This window comes from Anastrepha ludens, chromosome X (genome assembly GCF_028408465.1).
Source record: "Anastrepha ludens isolate Willacy chromosome X, idAnaLude1.1, whole genome shotgun sequence".
Lineage (NCBI taxonomy): Eukaryota > Metazoa > Arthropoda > Insecta > Diptera > Tephritidae > Anastrepha > Anastrepha ludens.
In genome coordinates this window covers 5,364,783-5,382,784 of record NC_071503.1, presented here as the reverse complement: position 1 = coordinate 5,382,784, position 18,002 = coordinate 5,364,783, and the positions used below count along the sequence as shown (strand labels likewise).

At 42.3% G+C, this 18,002-nt stretch overlaps 1 protein-coding gene across 1 annotated transcript; it reads left to right on the top strand.

Annotated features, from left to right (window-relative positions):
* Positions 1-312: 312 nt before the first annotated feature.
* LOC128869693 (uncharacterized) lies at positions 313-5,468 on the top strand. Its single transcript, XM_054112300.1, has 3 exons — positions 313-834; positions 967-2,165; positions 4,724-5,468. Exons 1-3 carry the CDS (start codon positions 313-315, stop codon positions 5,466-5,468), a joined length of 2,466 nt encoding a protein of 821 aa, XP_053968275.1.
* Positions 5,469-18,002: the final 12,534 nt, after the last annotated feature.

Genomic DNA, 18,002 nt, shown 5'->3' with positions numbered 1-18,002 from the left:
AAATTATTATAAAGTTAAATAAATTTTTCGTAAATACGGATTATTTACAAGGAAATAATTTAAACAAAAATCGATTTTTCGCAAATCTGTTGAACAATTTTCGTAGTGTTGTGCTACTGTGCTTGCTCATCCTTTCGTGGCCTGACCACAGCCTTGTCCAACAGCTATTTTTCGTTTTTCTGATTGAGATTTGTGCAGGCTATTCAGCCATCTTTTCGTTTTCGTTTTTTCAGCCACAAACTCTCACAGATATTTTTTCGTTTCTGTGGACATTGAGCAAATTTTTCGGGAGTTTAAATAATTTAACTCAAAATGAGCAAGCCAAAGACAGCAGTTCCAAGTCTCTCTCCAAGTAAGGAGATTATGGAATTGAAATCACTAAAGCGCCAGCGAACTGTTGCGAAAAATAGTATAGTGCGCATAAAAACGGGTCTCCTCGATAAAACAATGTCGTTAGATCCAATTGAATTGGAGTGTCGACTGGACATTTTGAACTCTCATAGCGATAAGCTTATGAAGTGTCAGTCGAAAATTGAAGAAATCGACGAGGAAGACATAGCCCGTGGGGAGTTAGAGGACCTAATAGTGGAAACTAAGTCCGTTATAAAATCTATTCTGGCGAGAAATAAATCGTCAATAGCCGAAACATCCTTTATTGCACCTCACAGCTCGCGACTACCGAAAATGTCGCTACCGAAATTTAAAGGGGAATATTCAGAATTTAAAAATTTTATGAGTCTGTTCGAGAGTTTGGTGCACAACGATCCTACAATCACAGACATTGAGAAATTTAATCACTTGGTTAACTGTCTGTCTGGTGAAGCTTTGGGAACGGTAAAGGCCTTCCAAATGTCGGACGAAAATTATTCGAAGGCGTTGGCTAGTCTCAAAAAAGTTTATGACAATAAATGCTTAATATTTTTCGACACAATTTCCAAACTTTTTGAACTGCCAATTATCCCAAAGCCATCTGCGCTTTCATTGCGCACAATGATTGATACAGTGTCGGCTGTTTACGACTCGTTGCTGTCGTTAGGTGACGAGAAAAACATCACAAACGCTATCATAATTCATCTGGTAATGTCAAAAGTTGACACCGTTACTCGGTCAAAGTGGGAGGAACAGTTGGATTATGATAAGCTGCCATTATGGCGTGAGTGTGAGGCAGCATTAAATAAACGCTACCAACATTTATCTGCCGATGAAGCCTCAACGTCGAAGCTCAAGCCGTCAAGCAGTCACAGCATTCAGAAACCCCACCTTCATGCGGGAAGGACGAAAGCTGCCTTAGTGACTTCAAACATAAAACAGCCGGTGTGTCCGTACTGTAAATCAAATGATCATAGTATACCCGCGTGTCCTACTTTTAAAACTCTCTCTGCTCAGCAGCGATTTGAGTTTGCTAAATCAGTCCCCTTATGCATAAATTGTTTGCGAAAGGGGCACTCAGTCTCAAAGTGCAAAGCGGATCGGTGTCGTGTTTGCAACCGTTCGCATCACACGTTGCTGCACCAGTACCCTGTATCCTTTGCAACTGCACCACAACTTTCGACCTCGCATGCCATGCACACGACGAGTACGCCAGATCGGGTTATGTTGGCTACAGCCGTAGTCAACGTAAAAGGTAGCTCCGGAGAGTACCTTGCTGCACGAGCCTTGCTGGATTCTGGATCTCAGGTGAATTTCATGACAGAGGATTTGGCGCAGAAATTACGAATTCGTCGCGAAAGTACGACCTTAAATATTATCGGCATCGGAAATGCAACCAAAAAAGTAAGGACGAAATTAAATACGTTTGTAAAATCGCGGGTCAATAATTATGAGTTTTCGGCACAGTTTTGGATAATGCGATCCATTTCAGCCAGCCATCCAGATCGTAACGTAAATATTAATGGCTGGAAAATACCTAAAAACATTAGCTTAGCGGACCCAGAATTTTATAAGGCTCAAAAGGTAGATCTTTTGTTAGGTGCTGAAACATTTTTCGAGCTTTTAGCTGTAGGCCAGATCAAGGCCAGCCCCAATCACCCAACATTGCAAAAGACACTTTTAGGCTGGGTTGTGTCTGGCAAATACGCCTCCAACCAACGTCCTCCTCCCACAGTCATTAGCACATTATGCCATACTGAAGAAGATCTAGCAAATATAGATTCCATTGTCCAAAGGTTCTGGGCGATGGAAGAAATACCTTTAGGACTAGTCCGACAAAATTCACACCTTAACAAATAGAGTGTGAAACATTTTTCGTAAAAACTACTAAAGTTTTGCCGTCAGGAAGGCTTCAAGTAAGACTGCCTTTCAAAGATGACCGTAAGTTACTCGGTAATTCCTATGAAACCAGGGCTCGGCGGTTTCAGGCCCTGGAGAGAAAGACTTTGAAAGATCCAGAGCTTCGTCAAATGTATCTGGACTTCATGAATGAATACATCGAATTGGGTCACATGAGCCCAACAAATAATAAGATCCCGAGTGAGCCACACTACTTCATTCTGCATCAATGCGTTCTTCGGCCTGAAAGTACGACGACTAAATTACGTGTTGTTTTCGACGCATCAAGTCGTACCTCTTCTCAAATTGCGTTGAATGAAATCTTGATGGTTGGGCCGACCATTCAAGAAGAGCTGTATTCAACACTTCTTCGTTTTCGCTTGCATCAATATGCATTTACGGCGGACATTACTAAAATGTACCGCCAAATTCTCATGCACGAAGAAGACAACAACTTTCAGCTTGTAGTGTGGAGACGGCATCCCTCTCAGCCTTTCTTTCGACTTAACACCGTAACATACGGCACTACGCCTGCTCCATTTCTCGCTACACGGTGTTTACAAATGCTCAGCGATGCCAATACACATATGTATCCACTCGGCTCAAAGGCAATAAAAAGAGATTTTTATGTAGACGACCTGCTTACAGGATCCGATAATTTCGAATCTCTAGATCTTATTAGAAGTGAGGTAGTTAAAATATTAAACTCGGCAGGATTCAATTTATCTAAGTGGTTTTTAAATCACCCATCATTTTTCGATTGTGAGAGTTCTGAGAAGGCCTTAAACTTCAATCACACAGACTCCACAAAAACACTTGGAATCCATTGGTTGCCGAAGGAAGATTTGTTTCGGTTTGTCTTAAATGACAACTTTACCAGTTTACGAGCCACTAAGCGAAACATATTATCAGTTTCGGCTCGTCTTTTCGATCCTCTTGGTTTACTTGCCCCACTAGTTACCAAAGCAAAAATCTTATTGCAAGAGCTTTGGCTGCAAAAACTAGATTGGGATGAGTCGATTCCATTGCACCTCGACACCAGCTGGGAAAATTTCAAAGCCAATCTACTGCAGCTACCATCAATAAGCATTCCTCGGTTTGTACACACCGAGTCGAGTGCAAGCTGCCAAAGTCATGGCTTTGCCGACGCCTCAATACGAGCGTATGGCTGCTGTATATACATACGTAGCCATTCGGCTGGTGGAACGAAATGTACACTGCTTACTGCAAAGTCTAGAGTGGCTCCGCTGAAGACTAAATCTCTTCCGCGTCTAGAGCTCTCGGCAGCCCACTTGCTGGCCAAATTATGGTCACGAATAGCGCCAATGTTGAGTCGGCCAATTGAAAATATAAACTTCTGGACAGACTCCGAAATTGTTTTGCATTGGATCAAAACGCATCCATCTGTACTACAGACCTTTGTTGCAAACAGAGTGTCCGAAATCCAAGAGTTGACGGATAAAGCTACTTGGCGACATGTGCCAACTAAGCAAAATCCCGCGGATCAAGTGTCTCGGGGTTGTAACGTGGACGAATTGAATAATTCTATCTGGTTTAGCGGTCCACAGTTCCTCCTAGAAGACCCTGCGTTATGGCCAACAAACACCCACTTCCAGCTCTCTCCAGGAGACGAAGCATTAGAGAAGAAACGGAACGCAACAGTTTTAGTTGTTCAAGCAAATGAATCGCATCCAATTATGGAACTCACCAAAAGAGTATCTTCTCATCAAAAACTGCTTCGTATTGTCGCTTACATATTAAGATGGATAAAACGCATTAGAAACCCATCTGCGACATTCACACAAATGCTGACGGCTGAGGATATTAAATTAAGTTTCCTCAAAGTCATTCAAGTGGTTCAACATGTTGAATATGGTGAAGAAATTATGAAACTCACCAAAGGTACCACCCTACCCTCAAGTTTGCAAAAACTTAATCCATTTTTGCACAACTACTCGGAATTGTCGCTGTCGTTTAATTTACTCCGAGTAGGAGGCCGCCTATTAAATGCGCCTCTCCCATATGATGCCAAGTTCCCACTGCTCTTAAGCAAGAACTCGCACTTCGTTACCACATACTTACGGTACCTACATTTTCGAAATCACCATGCTGGAGCAAAGGCATTGGTAGCGCTTCTTCGAGACCGCATTTGGCTGGTCAATGCTCGAGAAGCTTGTAGTCGTACCGTTCGAAACTGCACACACTGCTTTCATTATAAGCCGAAGCTGCAAACCCAAATAATGGGAAATTTGCCTGCCGATAGGCTTCGTGCACTACGACCCTTTCTAATATGTGGAGTAGATTTTTGTGGTCCCGTATATACTACATTGAAAATACGTGGTAGACCCCCAGTAAAAACATATATCGCAGTGTTCGTTTGTTTCACTTCAAAGGCAGTACATTTAGAACTAGTAACAGACTTGTCTTCTAATTGTTTTATTTTCGCCCTAAAAAGGTTCATTGGACGCCGAGGAATGCCGCGGAAAATATACAGCGACAACGCCACCAACTTCGTCGGCGCCGATCGCAAGCTTCGCGAGCTGAGGGATGCTTTCGAGGCCCAACAACCGGAAGTACAGAAATACGCAACGGACGAAGGATTCACCTTCGCCTTTATACCACCCAGGGCACCGCATTTCGGCGGGTTATGGGAGGCGGCAGTGAAGTCCGCCAAACACCTTCTCGTGCGCGCAATCGGCAACGCGCTGCTCACCGCCGAAGAACTACAGACGCTGCTCGTCGAGGTCGAGGCCGTACTCAACTCGCGACCCCTGGTACCACTGAGTCAGGACCCGAACGATGGAGAGGCCCTAACACCAGCGCACCTACTAGTTGGGTGCCCTCTTCGAGCGCTGCCACCAGCCCAAGTATCGATGGACCCAATGCGTTGCTGCGACAGATGGCAACTTGTCTGTTGCCTCAAGCAACAGTTTTGGCGACTGTGGTCCAGGAACTACCTGTTGGGTCTTCAACAGAGGAACAAGTGGTTGCATCCGAAACGCAACCTCGAGCTGAACGACCTCGTCCTGGTTCAAGAAGACAACACACCACCGCAGCAATGGGTGCTCGGCCGCGTCGCCGCAATCGTAACAGGGCAAGACGGCAAAGTCCGCGTAACAGACGTGGCAACCAAAGCGGGCGTAATTAAACGCCCCGTTCACAAGCTCGCCGTACTGCCATCAGACGTTGAAGGACCATGAGCCTTTCAAGGTGGCCGGTGTTACGCCAAATGGCTTAGAATTTTAATTATTAATTTAATTTTATATATTTAATTTAATTTTAATCATTATTATCATAATTTGTTAAATTCCATAATTTCTCGTAACGTTTCAATATTAAGCTTACTGTTTTCTAAAAATACTGTTCAATTTTCGTATATGAATTTAAAAATAGCACTATATATGTATAAACACCTATATTACATAAACGTAACAGAGCAATACATATTTACTCCAATTACATAAATTTGAACTTAATCCGTTAGGCTAAGACACTATAAAAACTCGAATTCAGAAATAAATAAATCACTTGTGAAGTTACCACCGAACGCGCTCGCATTTTATTTAACAGGCAATTCGCGCATTTCCCACGTAAATTAATTTCTCATCTCAAAAAAGCTTGAGATTTTTCAAGGACAATTGAGCGTCAATACACCGCTGGTAGCGGTCCTTCCACTGCAGGAAACATTTTTTAAACTCATCCGCCGGAATCGCGTTCAATTCAGCTGTCACAGTTTTTTGGATCGCCTCGATGGAGCCGCATCTCAAGTTTTCCGGTCACGATTTCCCGCACATTGTAATAAGTTAAATTTTACTCTTCACTGATCTCACGTAGACTAGCACGACGGCCAATGTTGAAAAATTCACGGACCCGGTTCACATCTTCGTCTGTTTGCGTCGTCGAAGGCCATCCAGATCGCTGTTCGGTTTCGACGTCCTCCCGGCCTTCCTTGAACGACTTGTGCCACCGTTTTACTTGGGCACTGGACAGAGATTGGTCCCCGTAAGCCTCCTTGAGTAGCCCAATGGTTTCGGTACTCGTTTTGTTTAGCTTTACGCAAAAAATTAACTGCACCGCTGTTGCCATCGAACTAGGACCGGTTTCTATTGGAAGGAGAAGGTCCAACGATCATTTTCCCCCACCAGCCGATTCGGTTGATCGCTTGGCAGACGCTTCGCGCGGGAAGGCTCATTACTTTTCAATCAAACCCTGTACTTTTCAATCAAACCCTGTAATTATGTCAGCATAGGGTTTTGCAATCAGCGGTGTTATTTTGATATTCAAAGAAAAAAACGGACACGCTTACAAGACAATATCTTTTCATGAAATTTTCCATAACCTATGCCCTCGATAGCATCACGAATTCCATCTTTGAGGTCTTGAATCGACCCTGGACTTTTGGCGTAGACCGTCTCTTTCATGTGGCCCCAAAGAAAAAAGTCACAAGGTGTTAAATCACAATATCTCGGTGGCCAATTGTGATCACCTCTTCGAGAGATAACACGGTCCGGAAACTTTTCCCGTATAAGATCAATAGTCTCGTTACTTGTGTGGCATGTAGGGCCGTCTTGTTGAAAATAAACGTTGTTTAGATCAATACCACCCAATTCTGGCCGTAAAAAATCGTTAATCATCTCTCGATAGCCTTTTATATTTTTAATGAACACCTGTTATTAGAAAACCCTTTAGAAGGGATAGTGCTCCAAAGTTGTACACCACGGTACATTAATTAATTTATTTATTTCCGAACGTTTTGAAACTTCGCTCCTCTTCGTTTTTCAATACTTGTTTTAGTTTCTTCTCCGCGTTCTCTTCAGGGTCCGGCACTTGAAGTGTAAGTTAAAAAAGCCATAAATTTAGTTTAGAAAATAACTTTCATTCAATTCAAAGTAAAAAATGTGTGAAAATAATACAAAATTAAGGATCAATTTACTATTGCTCAATATCACAAGCTTTTGCCTTGACTATGGCTTTGAGACCGTCTAGAAACGAATCGCGAGCTGCCCGTCAATGATTTTCTTCAGCGCCTCGAGACTGGTGAATCTTTTAGTTCGGACCTTGCTCTCCAAAATGGCCCAAAGAGAATAATCCATCGGATTTGCGACTGGTGTATTTGAGAGCCTTTATGTGGACGTTATGAAGCTCGGAAGGTTGTTTCCATTCTTGGTTCACTCGAGCTTTGTGAGACGGTGCCGAGTCCTGTTGAAACGTCCATGATCTGCCACCGAAATGTCTGTTTGCTCACGGTTTCAAAGCCACCTCCAGAATACTTTCCCGATTATATTTTGGATTTTCGCATTTACCTTGAAGCCAGGCTCGGTGAAAACAATTGGAGAGGGCCCGTCTGCGGTTACAGTGGCTCAAACATTACCTGTGACGTGTACTGCCTCCTGGTGGCCAAGCGATGACTCGCATGAACGTACGGTTCACTTTGAAAAATTTTCTCATCAGAAAACACATTGTTCGGAAATTGACCGCTTTCGGCCAAGCGAAGCAACTCCTTCACTCTCTAAAGTCTGACATTTTGCTGCTTTGGTGTGAGATCATACGCTGTTTGCGCATTTTTCAGTATGCGGCAGATGCTACGGTCAGATACTTACAGTTTTTTTGCCGTTTGATTGACACTTCCTCGAGGACTTCGTTCAAGCCGCTTCTTTATTGTTAAAACCATGTCACGTGACGTTGCAGCCTTCTGATGGCCACCTCTTAGACGTTTAGCGATGCTACCAGTATCGTTATAACGAGTAATTGCGTTAACTCTCGGTAAAATGCTTCCGCGTGCTTATAATCAATACTCTGAACTGTCATTTAGCCAACTAACAGACAGCTGATGCCCATGCATCTGCTTTTCTTTTTGAGCAGTTTTTTTCTGACACAGGCTTTTTGTAGCCATCACTGCAGCTAACCTTCATATCTAGCTATCTTGAATGGTATTTTGACTGTCTCGGGGGCACAAAATCAAGACGGTCTCGTCTGTAGGTAATGGTATTATAAAGTTGTTGGCATTTATTTATGTATATAGCATTAACCTCATGTACGTCTTGCATTAAAATTGCCACCTGTTTAAAAACGGCACCCCAATGTGTGTTGCTGAAATTTTTGAGTTTTTATGGCACGATTTTCTAGGCATACTGAAGTGATTTGCATACACTTGGCAAAGTAAGGTTCCAGAGAGTATTGATATTGTGAAAAGTCTTTATTATCGGGGAAGAGCTTTAGAGCAAACCTGCCGACTAAAGGTTCCTTTTAAATAAAAGATTTTTTTTTTTTGATTTAGTTAGGGCAAATGACTGCCTTCCAACTACCAGGCTAAGACTGAATTGCCCGCCTTCTGATAGAATGGCTTTATTTTATACTTTCTTTTTGTCTTCTCATCAATATATAATTACAACTAAACATTGTTACAAGTAAAAATCAATAACAAAATTATAAATTCAAAAAAATACTATACAATAAAATTTTGCTTAGGCTGACTTAAATTTAAATGGGTCTCTGAACTTGACAGTAAGCTATGGTTTTGCTTTGGAGTGAGGTATCATATGACAGAAAAAATGTATTTGGCGTGTGCCTTTATGTTTTGGGTTTCAAAAAAAAAGAAAAAGAATATTTTCATTGAAATTAAAGTGTTTATTTGACAACAATGGCATTGACATTGAAATGGTTTAAATAATTTAAGTTTGAGTTCATTTACCTATTAAAAATATATTTAAAGAATTCGAAAGAAGTTTGAAAGTGAAGTGAAGGTACTCTACCCCCCTATGGTTAAGATTGAAAATTATTGTGCTAAAAAATTTGGTTAAATTGTGCAAGTTCCGTAGATTTCAATAAAAATAAATTTATGACCTTAAAAGTTTCTTAGTATATTTAAATTTATTTTTAATTGTATGTTTTATAATAAATTTTTCTTTAATTTATTTAATATGATAATATTTAAGATGATTTTGTATTTCTTAAGGGTATTATTATAATATTCCTTAAGCTTATTGTTAATTTGTAATACAGAATTTACTCCTTTACGCTCCACTATGAGATAAGGGCCATGATATGGACTTTGCTGTTTTCTTCTAGTTTCTAGTTTTACAAATACCCAGTCACCTACTTTTAACTCTGATGTGTTACTGCTCTTGTCATATAGTTCTTTTCTCTTATATTTTGTTAGTTTTATCAGCTCTTGTGCCCTAAGAAGTGGCTCTTTTAGGCTAAGTTTCATCTCATTTGCGTAATTGTTTAAGTTATATACTGGTTGAATGTCCTTGATTATGTCAGTTGGTAAGCGTGGAAGTTTTCCGTATATTAACTCGTACGGTGAAAATTCCGTCCTATGTTCGGTGTGGTATTAAAAGCAAATGCAAAATAAGGTAGCCATTGATCCCATTCGTGATTTTCTACGAAGTGTAACAGAAATTCATTTAGGACTCTGTGACTCCTTTCAACTGTTATTGTCTGATGGTGATAGGGAGCTGAAAAGGTCTGCTTTATATTTAGTATTTCGCATATATTTTTCATAAATTCATTTGCAAACTCTGTACCTCGATCAGATTTTAATGTATTAAAAAGTCCATATTTTGGTATTACCTGTTCTACTAGTGTCTTTGCGATAGAAATTGCTTCTTTAGTTTTCATTGGGAATAAGATTACGTATTTTGTCAGTTCGCATTGTACCGTTAAAATATATCGGAAACCATTTGATATAATCAATGGTCCTACTGTATCTATGCTTAAATTTTCAAAGCTTGTACTAGGTGTGTCCGTTATTGTCATTTTTTCTTTTATGTACTTTGTCTGTTTGTTTCGAGTACATTCTTTACACCTGTTTATATATTGTTTTATTATTTTTCTCATGTTCTTCCATATGCATTTTTGTTTTAAGTTTAAGATAGTTTTTCTTATACCCAGGTGTCCTCCTAGTGCAGAATTTTGATACTCAAATAATAAATTTTTTATAATTTCTTCGTCATTAATTTGTTTTGGGGCTTTATATAAAATTATTCTTAAGGGTCTTAAATTTTTTTCTAATCTTTCAGTTTGCAACTTGTTGAATGCTTTCTTAAAATTTTCAATATTCATTTCTCTTAGTAAATTATCTTTTTCTAGCGCTAGCTTTTCTATATTTCTTTTAGTCGCTATTGATGATAGTTTCGCCATGATTGAAACCTATTTCAGAGGCTCCTCACTATATCGGACTATTATATCCCCATTTTTATTTATCTGTATTTTGGATCCTTTCATTTTTTCTTCGTGTACGAATTTTAATCTTTTTATATTTCTTATATCGGCTGTGGACATACAATCCCAAATGTGAAGTTGGCCTGCCTTCAAATGAGAGTTGTAGTTCTCCTTGTCTACCCTGGTGTTATTTTTGGCAGACATTCCCTTTGTTATTACAAACATTTTATTATTGTCATCACAATCCGTTGGTATCATTTTTTTTAGTATGTCTGAGTCTATCTTTATTCGTGACAATGCATCGGCATTTGTGTTCATTTTGCCTTGCTTGTAGACTATTTCGAAATCATAGTCTGACAAATCAAATCTAATCCGTGTCATCTTGGCCGAAGGATTTTTGTGTGAAAATAAGGAGATAAGAGGTCTGTGGTCCATTACCACGGTGAATTTTCTACCCATTAGGTATGGACGGAAGAAATTTATTCCCCAGTGAGTCGTGAGTAGTTCTTTTTCTATGACCGATTTATTTATATCGTGTTTTACTAAAGTTTTGCTTGCATATGATATATGTAGGCAAATCTTTTCCTATTTCTCCTTGACTAAGTACTGCACCGAGTGCGAAATTAGATGCGTCTGTTGTGAGTACAAATGGTTGCTCGAAATTTGGATATTGTGAGATAGGTGGATTGATTAGTTTTCCTTTTAGTGATTCGAATGCTTTCTGATATTCGTCAGTCCAATCAAATACTTGTCCCTTCTTTCCAAGATTATTTAGGCACTTGGTTATTTGAGCAAAATTGTGTACAAAACGTCTATGATAATTGCAAAATGCTACAAATCTCCTAACCTCGTCACTACTTTTGGGTACGGGGTATTTTTTTCTCACTTCAAATTTTGATGGGTCTGTTTTTATGCCATCTTGCGTGATCAGATGCCCTAGGTACACGACTTCGCATTTTAAAAATACGCACTTTCTCGCATTTAGTTTTGTAAAAGACTTCGTATAATTAGGAACCACCATTAACACCTATAATAAGTTCTCCCTTGAAATTCAACGTAAGATCTCTCTTGCCAGCAGATGCTACTTTGTACTAAGTTGGCAAATGGGTAGTAAAGTCCTCTCTCGACGAACAAAAGTAAGGATCCAGGGGCTACGCTAGCTCGGTCATGTCGCCAGAATGGACACAAACGCTCCGGCTCTGAAAGTATTCGATGCGGTGCCAGCTGGTGGTAGCGAAGGAAGAAAACGGCCTTCCCTGCGTTGGAAAGATCAGGTGGAGAAGGACTTGGCTTCACTTGGTGTGTCCAATTGACGCCGGTTAGCACGAGAAGGAAACGACTGGGGCGCTTTTTTAAACTCGGCCAAAATCGCGTTAGCGGTTATCGCGCCAATTAAGAAGAAATAGAGCAGCATGCTAGTACTCCCATTCTGGAATTTTTGGTAACAATTTTATAAGCGTTACCTCATGGACTAGCATCTACCTCATTTACGAGGCTAGCAAATGCCTCCGCCTTACTTTTTAATAAGGCCTTTTTCAGTACTAGGCGTTTGGCTTTGTAATCTGCCCACAGCTGTTCCCCCTCTGGCTTGTTTGTGGCAAATGAATTGAATTTGAAAAGGTCGAGCCAAGGAGCACCAGGAGATTTGGTCGCTCCTAAAACACTCAGGCTAAAAAACCCATTGTATTTAAAGCTCTGGAAAGGGGGTAGATAGTCAAGGAGGGAGGGAGAAAAGTATCATAGAAAGAGATAGGAAAGAATAGAGACAGAGATAGAGATTGTTAGTCGTGTGAGAATTTTCCAGATTCTTTGGCAAATCTGTAAATATCCTCCAGTTTTAGAGAATGAATATTACTCATTCTCATGACATCGGAACCCAATACTCGTAGTCGCGCTCTAGCAAAGGCAGGACACTCACAGAGAAAGTGCTCAGTGCTATCCGCTTCCTCCAAGCATGACAGGCATACCGGGTCCTCGATGATTCCAATGGTGGTCATATGCTGACCCCTTGGGTTGTGTCCTGTAATGATGCCGACCATCAACCGAATGTCTTTCCTTCTAAGTTTTAGTAGAAAGTTTGACAGTTTTCTGTTCGGACTTGTCACAAAACACTTTGCAGTTCTTCAGCGTTCTAGACCGGACCATCGCTCTTATTGTAGATTGCTTACATAATCGTTGATCCAGTTCTTGATTCCTGCGGGACTGATTCCGATTATTGGCTCTGGCCCCTGTGGGGGCACCGCTGATCCATGGTTGGCCAATTCGTCGGCAATTTCGTTTCCTTGAACACCGGAGTGTCCCGGAACCCATATAAGTACAAGCCTGTTTTGTCTTGCGACAGAATTAAGCTTCTTCTTACATTCTTGAACAATCTTTGAGGTTTGCTTCGCGTTCTCCAGGGCCTTCAATGCAGCCTGACTGTCACTGAAGCCTCCAATCTGTTTCCCGCTCCATCTCCTCTCGATTATCCATTCGGCTACTTTTAGGATGGCAAAAACTTCTGTTTGGAAAACAGTTGCCATTCCCCCATAGCATAGTGATACTTATTACTATTGTTTAAGTACCATCCGGCTCCAGACCCTATTTAAGTCTTGGACCCATCGGTAAAGAAAATATCCGTCAAACCTCCCTGCATGCCTCCTGGATTGCTCCATTGCTCACGCAATGGAAATCTGACATCAAATTTCCTTCCAAATGAAACTGTGGGTATCAGGTCATCTTTAGGTGCCAAAAACAGTGGATACTGCTCCGATAGCAACTTAAAGATTTCTCTGTGTCCCGAAGTTCCATCTTCGTGCCAGAAACCATATTTATGGAGTCTACACATTGTTTTTATTGCTTCCTGTTGTATCTTAAGATCCAGGGGGAGCAAATCAAGCATAGCATTTAGGGCATCTCCAGAGGTTGTACTCATGGCACCCGTGATGCATAAACATACACTTCTTTGCAGCCTGTATAGTTCCCGGATTGTGGACTTAACCATGCTCCGTCGCCACCAGACCACAGAAGCGTAAGTGATGATAGGTCTGATAAGTGCCGTGTATATCCATAGGACCACAGCAGGTTTCAGACCCCAAGTTTTGCCAAAGGCTCTACGGCATTGCTGAAAAATCTTCAATGCACGATTCACCTTCAGTGAAACGTGTGTCTCCCAGGTCAGCTTCTTATCCAAGATTACTCCTAGATATTTAACTTCGTTGGAAAGACCAAGTGTCACACCTTTCAGTGTTGGAAGACTGAGTCCATCCAATTTCCGTTTTCTCGTAAACAAGACTATAGTTGTTTTGTTCGGATTAACGGAAAGACCTTGTCTCATGCACCAATCATCGATTTTGTCAAGAATCCTCTGCACTTTCGTGCAAAGCCTCCTTAAGGATTTATCCGATGTTAGCGCACAGACGTCGTCCGCATATGCTTGGACGTGAAAGCCGAGTTCCTGCATCTCCACTAATAGGGAGTCTACGACGAAGCACCACAGCAGCGGAGAAAGAACACCCCCTTGGGAACATCCTTGCTTGGCCCTGACTGTGATTTGCTCGTCATCGCTCCCACCAGCGGTTAACAGCCTCTCAGAGAGCATGGAGTATATCCATTTTATAATGGCTTGATTAACTCCGTGTCGTTCGGCAGAAGAACATATCGAGCCGAAAGTGGCATTATCAAAAGACCCCTCAATGTCCACGAACACGCCCATTGTGTATTCGTCAGCTTCCAGCCCAGCTTCAATCTTGCTAACAAGATCGTGTAAGGCTGATTCACATGATTTTCCACTCTGGTAAGCGTGTTGATTTCTACTAAGTGGACTTCTTGGCAATACCCCCACTCGAATATGTTTTTCCACCACTCGTTCCAGACTTTTCAACATGAACGATGTCAAACTGATTGGTCTAAAACTTTTTGCTAGGGAATAGTCACCTTTTCCTGGTTTTGGAATAAATACTACTCCTACGCGTCGCCATTGGGATGGATTATAACCAAATGCAAGACAGGCTGTGAAGATCCTTTTCAGGGCCTCAATCAGCCTGTCTCCTCCTTTTTTAAGCATTGCTGGATATATTCCGTCAGGTCCAGGGGACTTAAAGTTCTCAAAGGAAGATAAGGAAAACCTTATCGATTCCCTTGTCACTATCCGACTAGCAATATACCAGCTGTACCTAGAGGTTCCACCGTTGCCACCGTTGTTGTTCATGCCACTCTCAACTTCAGAGAGAGTTCTACTACCCGGAAAGTGGGTTTCGAGTAGAGCATTAAACGTTTCCGATTTGGAAATGGTGTATGAACCATCAGGTTTTCGAATGGAATCCAGCCTTACTGAGCGGTCTAAATGAAGGACCTTACAAAGTCTCGCTGTTTCCCTCATTTCTTCGACGTTACTGCAGAAATTTCTATAGGATTCAAGTTTGGCTTGCCGTACTTTTTTCTTATATTCTCTCTGTGTAAGTCGATGATTGGCCCAGTCCTCTTCTGTTTTGGTCTTCAAGGCCTTATTAAGAAGTTTCCTGGACCGTACACGAAGCTTCGACAGTTCGGGGTTCCACCAAGGAACCGCTTTCCCCTGTCTGCTTTGCCTGAGTGGACACAGTTCCTCAAAGCAATTGATTAAAGTACCTTCTAATTTCTTAGTCGCATCTTCAATCATTTCTGCTGATTTGAGTTTTTTCAGGTTTGGTAATCGCTCTGTTACAAGCTCACCATACCTGTCCCAGTCCACATTTCGAGGATTCCTACCGGAAGGTATTGATATTGTGTCAATTCCCAGTCGGAATTCGATAAGACGATGATCAGAGAGAGAGTCCTCTTCCAAAACTCGCCATCGGTTGATTTGATTTCCAACTGACCTATTGGTAAGTGTTAAATCAATCACCTCTTGTCTCCTTCTGGTCACAAAAGTTGGTTTGTTACCAGTGTTTTGGATGACCAAATCGGATGACAGATAAAAGCCAGTAACTTGAGACCTCTGGGGTTGCATTTGCTGCTTCCCCACACAATGTTCTGTGAGTTTGCATCACAGCCCACTATTAGCCCCAGATTATTGGATTCTGCGTACTTGACAACTTCTCTTAGCTCCCTCGAAGGAGGTGGCTGTAAAGAGTCGTAGGGTAGGTAGGCCGAAACTATAATAGCTTCGACACTGTTCCCACTTTTCTAGTACTTTATTTTTGCAGCAACGATATCTCCGGAGCATAGCTCTTTTAACATCGTGTGTTCGATCAACCTCGGCATGATAATATATGCTCGCGGTCTCACATTCCCTTCACAATGAAGTATTTGTCCCCACGACATAGCACTTAGACCACAGATACGCTTGTGACATACCCATGGTTCTTGTATAAGTATTATGTGTGGGTTTGTTTGCAGTTTTGCATGCCTACGGCACAAAAGAGCCGTAGACGCTTTGCTATGCTGCAGATTTATCTGTGTAAATATTACTTCAGTCATGAGACTGAGTATATTTACGCTTTGTCCTCCACCTTATCCTGGACGCGGAACTGGATCCGCCCCAGATGTAGGTGGGGACGGCACCCGTACTTCGACTTAAGAACCTTGAGGGACCCAAGATCGATACCCAGTACCAGGTGGGATCCCACCTCCGAAGTGGTAGCGGATTTCTGCCTGGTGCACGAGTATACTCTCAAGAAAGTCGTGTCAAGATCCTTATTCTGAACACGGATGCGTTTGAGGAGTTCTGCTGAATTACAGGAAGGACCCGGAATCCAGAAACTCGCTCGTACCAGCCTTTCTTTGCTACTCTCAACAAGAATAAACTTGCTGTTTTCGCAGGCTGGGATTTTTGCTATCGCTTTTTCTAGCCATTCTCGGGAAAAAGCATTGGAACAGTGCACCTTTACGATGCCGTCCACCACGCTTTTCCCCTCGAAAGTCGGCGCGTCTTTCGACTCACCGATAGCTTTCCAAAGATAGCTGTCAAGATAGTCTTGTTGCCCTTTGCACAGTAGACCATCTTGTTTGTCGGTATGTATCTCCACCGTCATTGCCTTTGCTGCCATTCTCGCGAATGATTCGCCAGACGTTGACGGAAGAGTGTCATTCGACATTTGAGGTCTCTTAGCCTCTGCCTTGTCAGGCAAAGGTTTGTCTGCCTTGGATTGGGTCGAGGATGCAGGCATTTCCGAATTCCGTTTTTCAACTTTCCTCTTTTTTGCCTTCCTCCTCTTCCCGGTCGTTGGCACAGACCCCGTTTCGTTTCCGGAAGAGCGCAGCGCTACAGAGGAATCCTCTGTTCTGCCACGCTTTCCCGTTTCCGTTACAGGTGTCGAAGTTGACGGAGCTTGAGTCCTTGCCTTAGCTAGTGCTTCGGCTTGCCTCGCCTTCTGTCTTCTTCGTTTGATCTGCCTTGCGGTTAGACCAACACTCTCCAATAACTTCAGTCTTTTTACCGGTACTTACCTGATTCACACCAGGTTTAACCGTTGTCAAAGACTTACTCGGTACCAGAGATCCGTCTGAGTCTACTGAGAGATTGTCCGCCATCTCCACATCCTCCACAACTTGTTCAGTTGCTTCAGATCGTTTCGATGGCGGTGTATCTCTCACACTCACTCGGCTCTCCATTGGCATAGCCAATGTGCCATGTTTCACAACTAGTATTGCGCTTCCTCCGGAACCCTGGGTGTCAGTTCCGGTCATAGGGGAATGTGGGGTTCGGGCCTGCACATCCGATGCCCGAGCCGTCGATTGCTCGACGGGAGGATTTCCCAAAAGTGGATTACCTCGTGCAGAAATATCCTTATTTAGCCTCCACATTAAAGAAAAGAAATGCATTTTATCCCTCCTGCCAGGTTGTCGGTACGGTACTCTCCACATAGTACTTGGGTGGCCACCAATTCCGCCGTTCCGCGGATGAGTGGATACCCAATTCCTATATGAAGCTGCCCTCTTAGTTCGTGGTAAGTTAATCTCCATAGAATGGGGTTAACTCGCCACTTAAGCCTCATCCCCGCGACAAGGAGACCGACATGACAAGGCCTTTTTGTGGCACTCGCTTCTCAAATGCGCGATGTCGTCATTCCATCAATAATTAGGTGCTCTCCCATTTCCCCGGCATTTACGAGGCATTGCAGCATCCAACGCGACTGATAGTTGGCGTATTATGCAGTTGGTTTGCTGTGCCTCTAGCTTCCCCTATTTTCTCTAGGAATTTTTGTACCCTTTCGACGTGTTTTCGCATTTGAAAGCGTTGTGTAGGACTCCATTCAAACAAGATCATCGTATGTCCACTATGTGTATACTTCTCAGACACATGGCATCGTCTTGTTCTAGCTATTGTTGGACTAGCAGAGGTCAGGTCTATGGTGGATCTGCCTCTGCCATTGTCGAAGGAAGTCTTATTGCCTCGATTTAGTAACACTAGTTCTAGACTTCCCAATTCCTCCAGTAGTGCTGCTGCCCTTTGTGTTGTTACCGAGCAGCCCCATTCAGTAGCCCATGTATTAAAATCGCCTGCAACTACTCTCGGTGCTTTGCCTCTGATGGATCTGGTCAATACATCAACCGTTTGCTCTAAGTCATTCATGCTGCAGTTTGGGGAAATATAGCAGATACAAAAG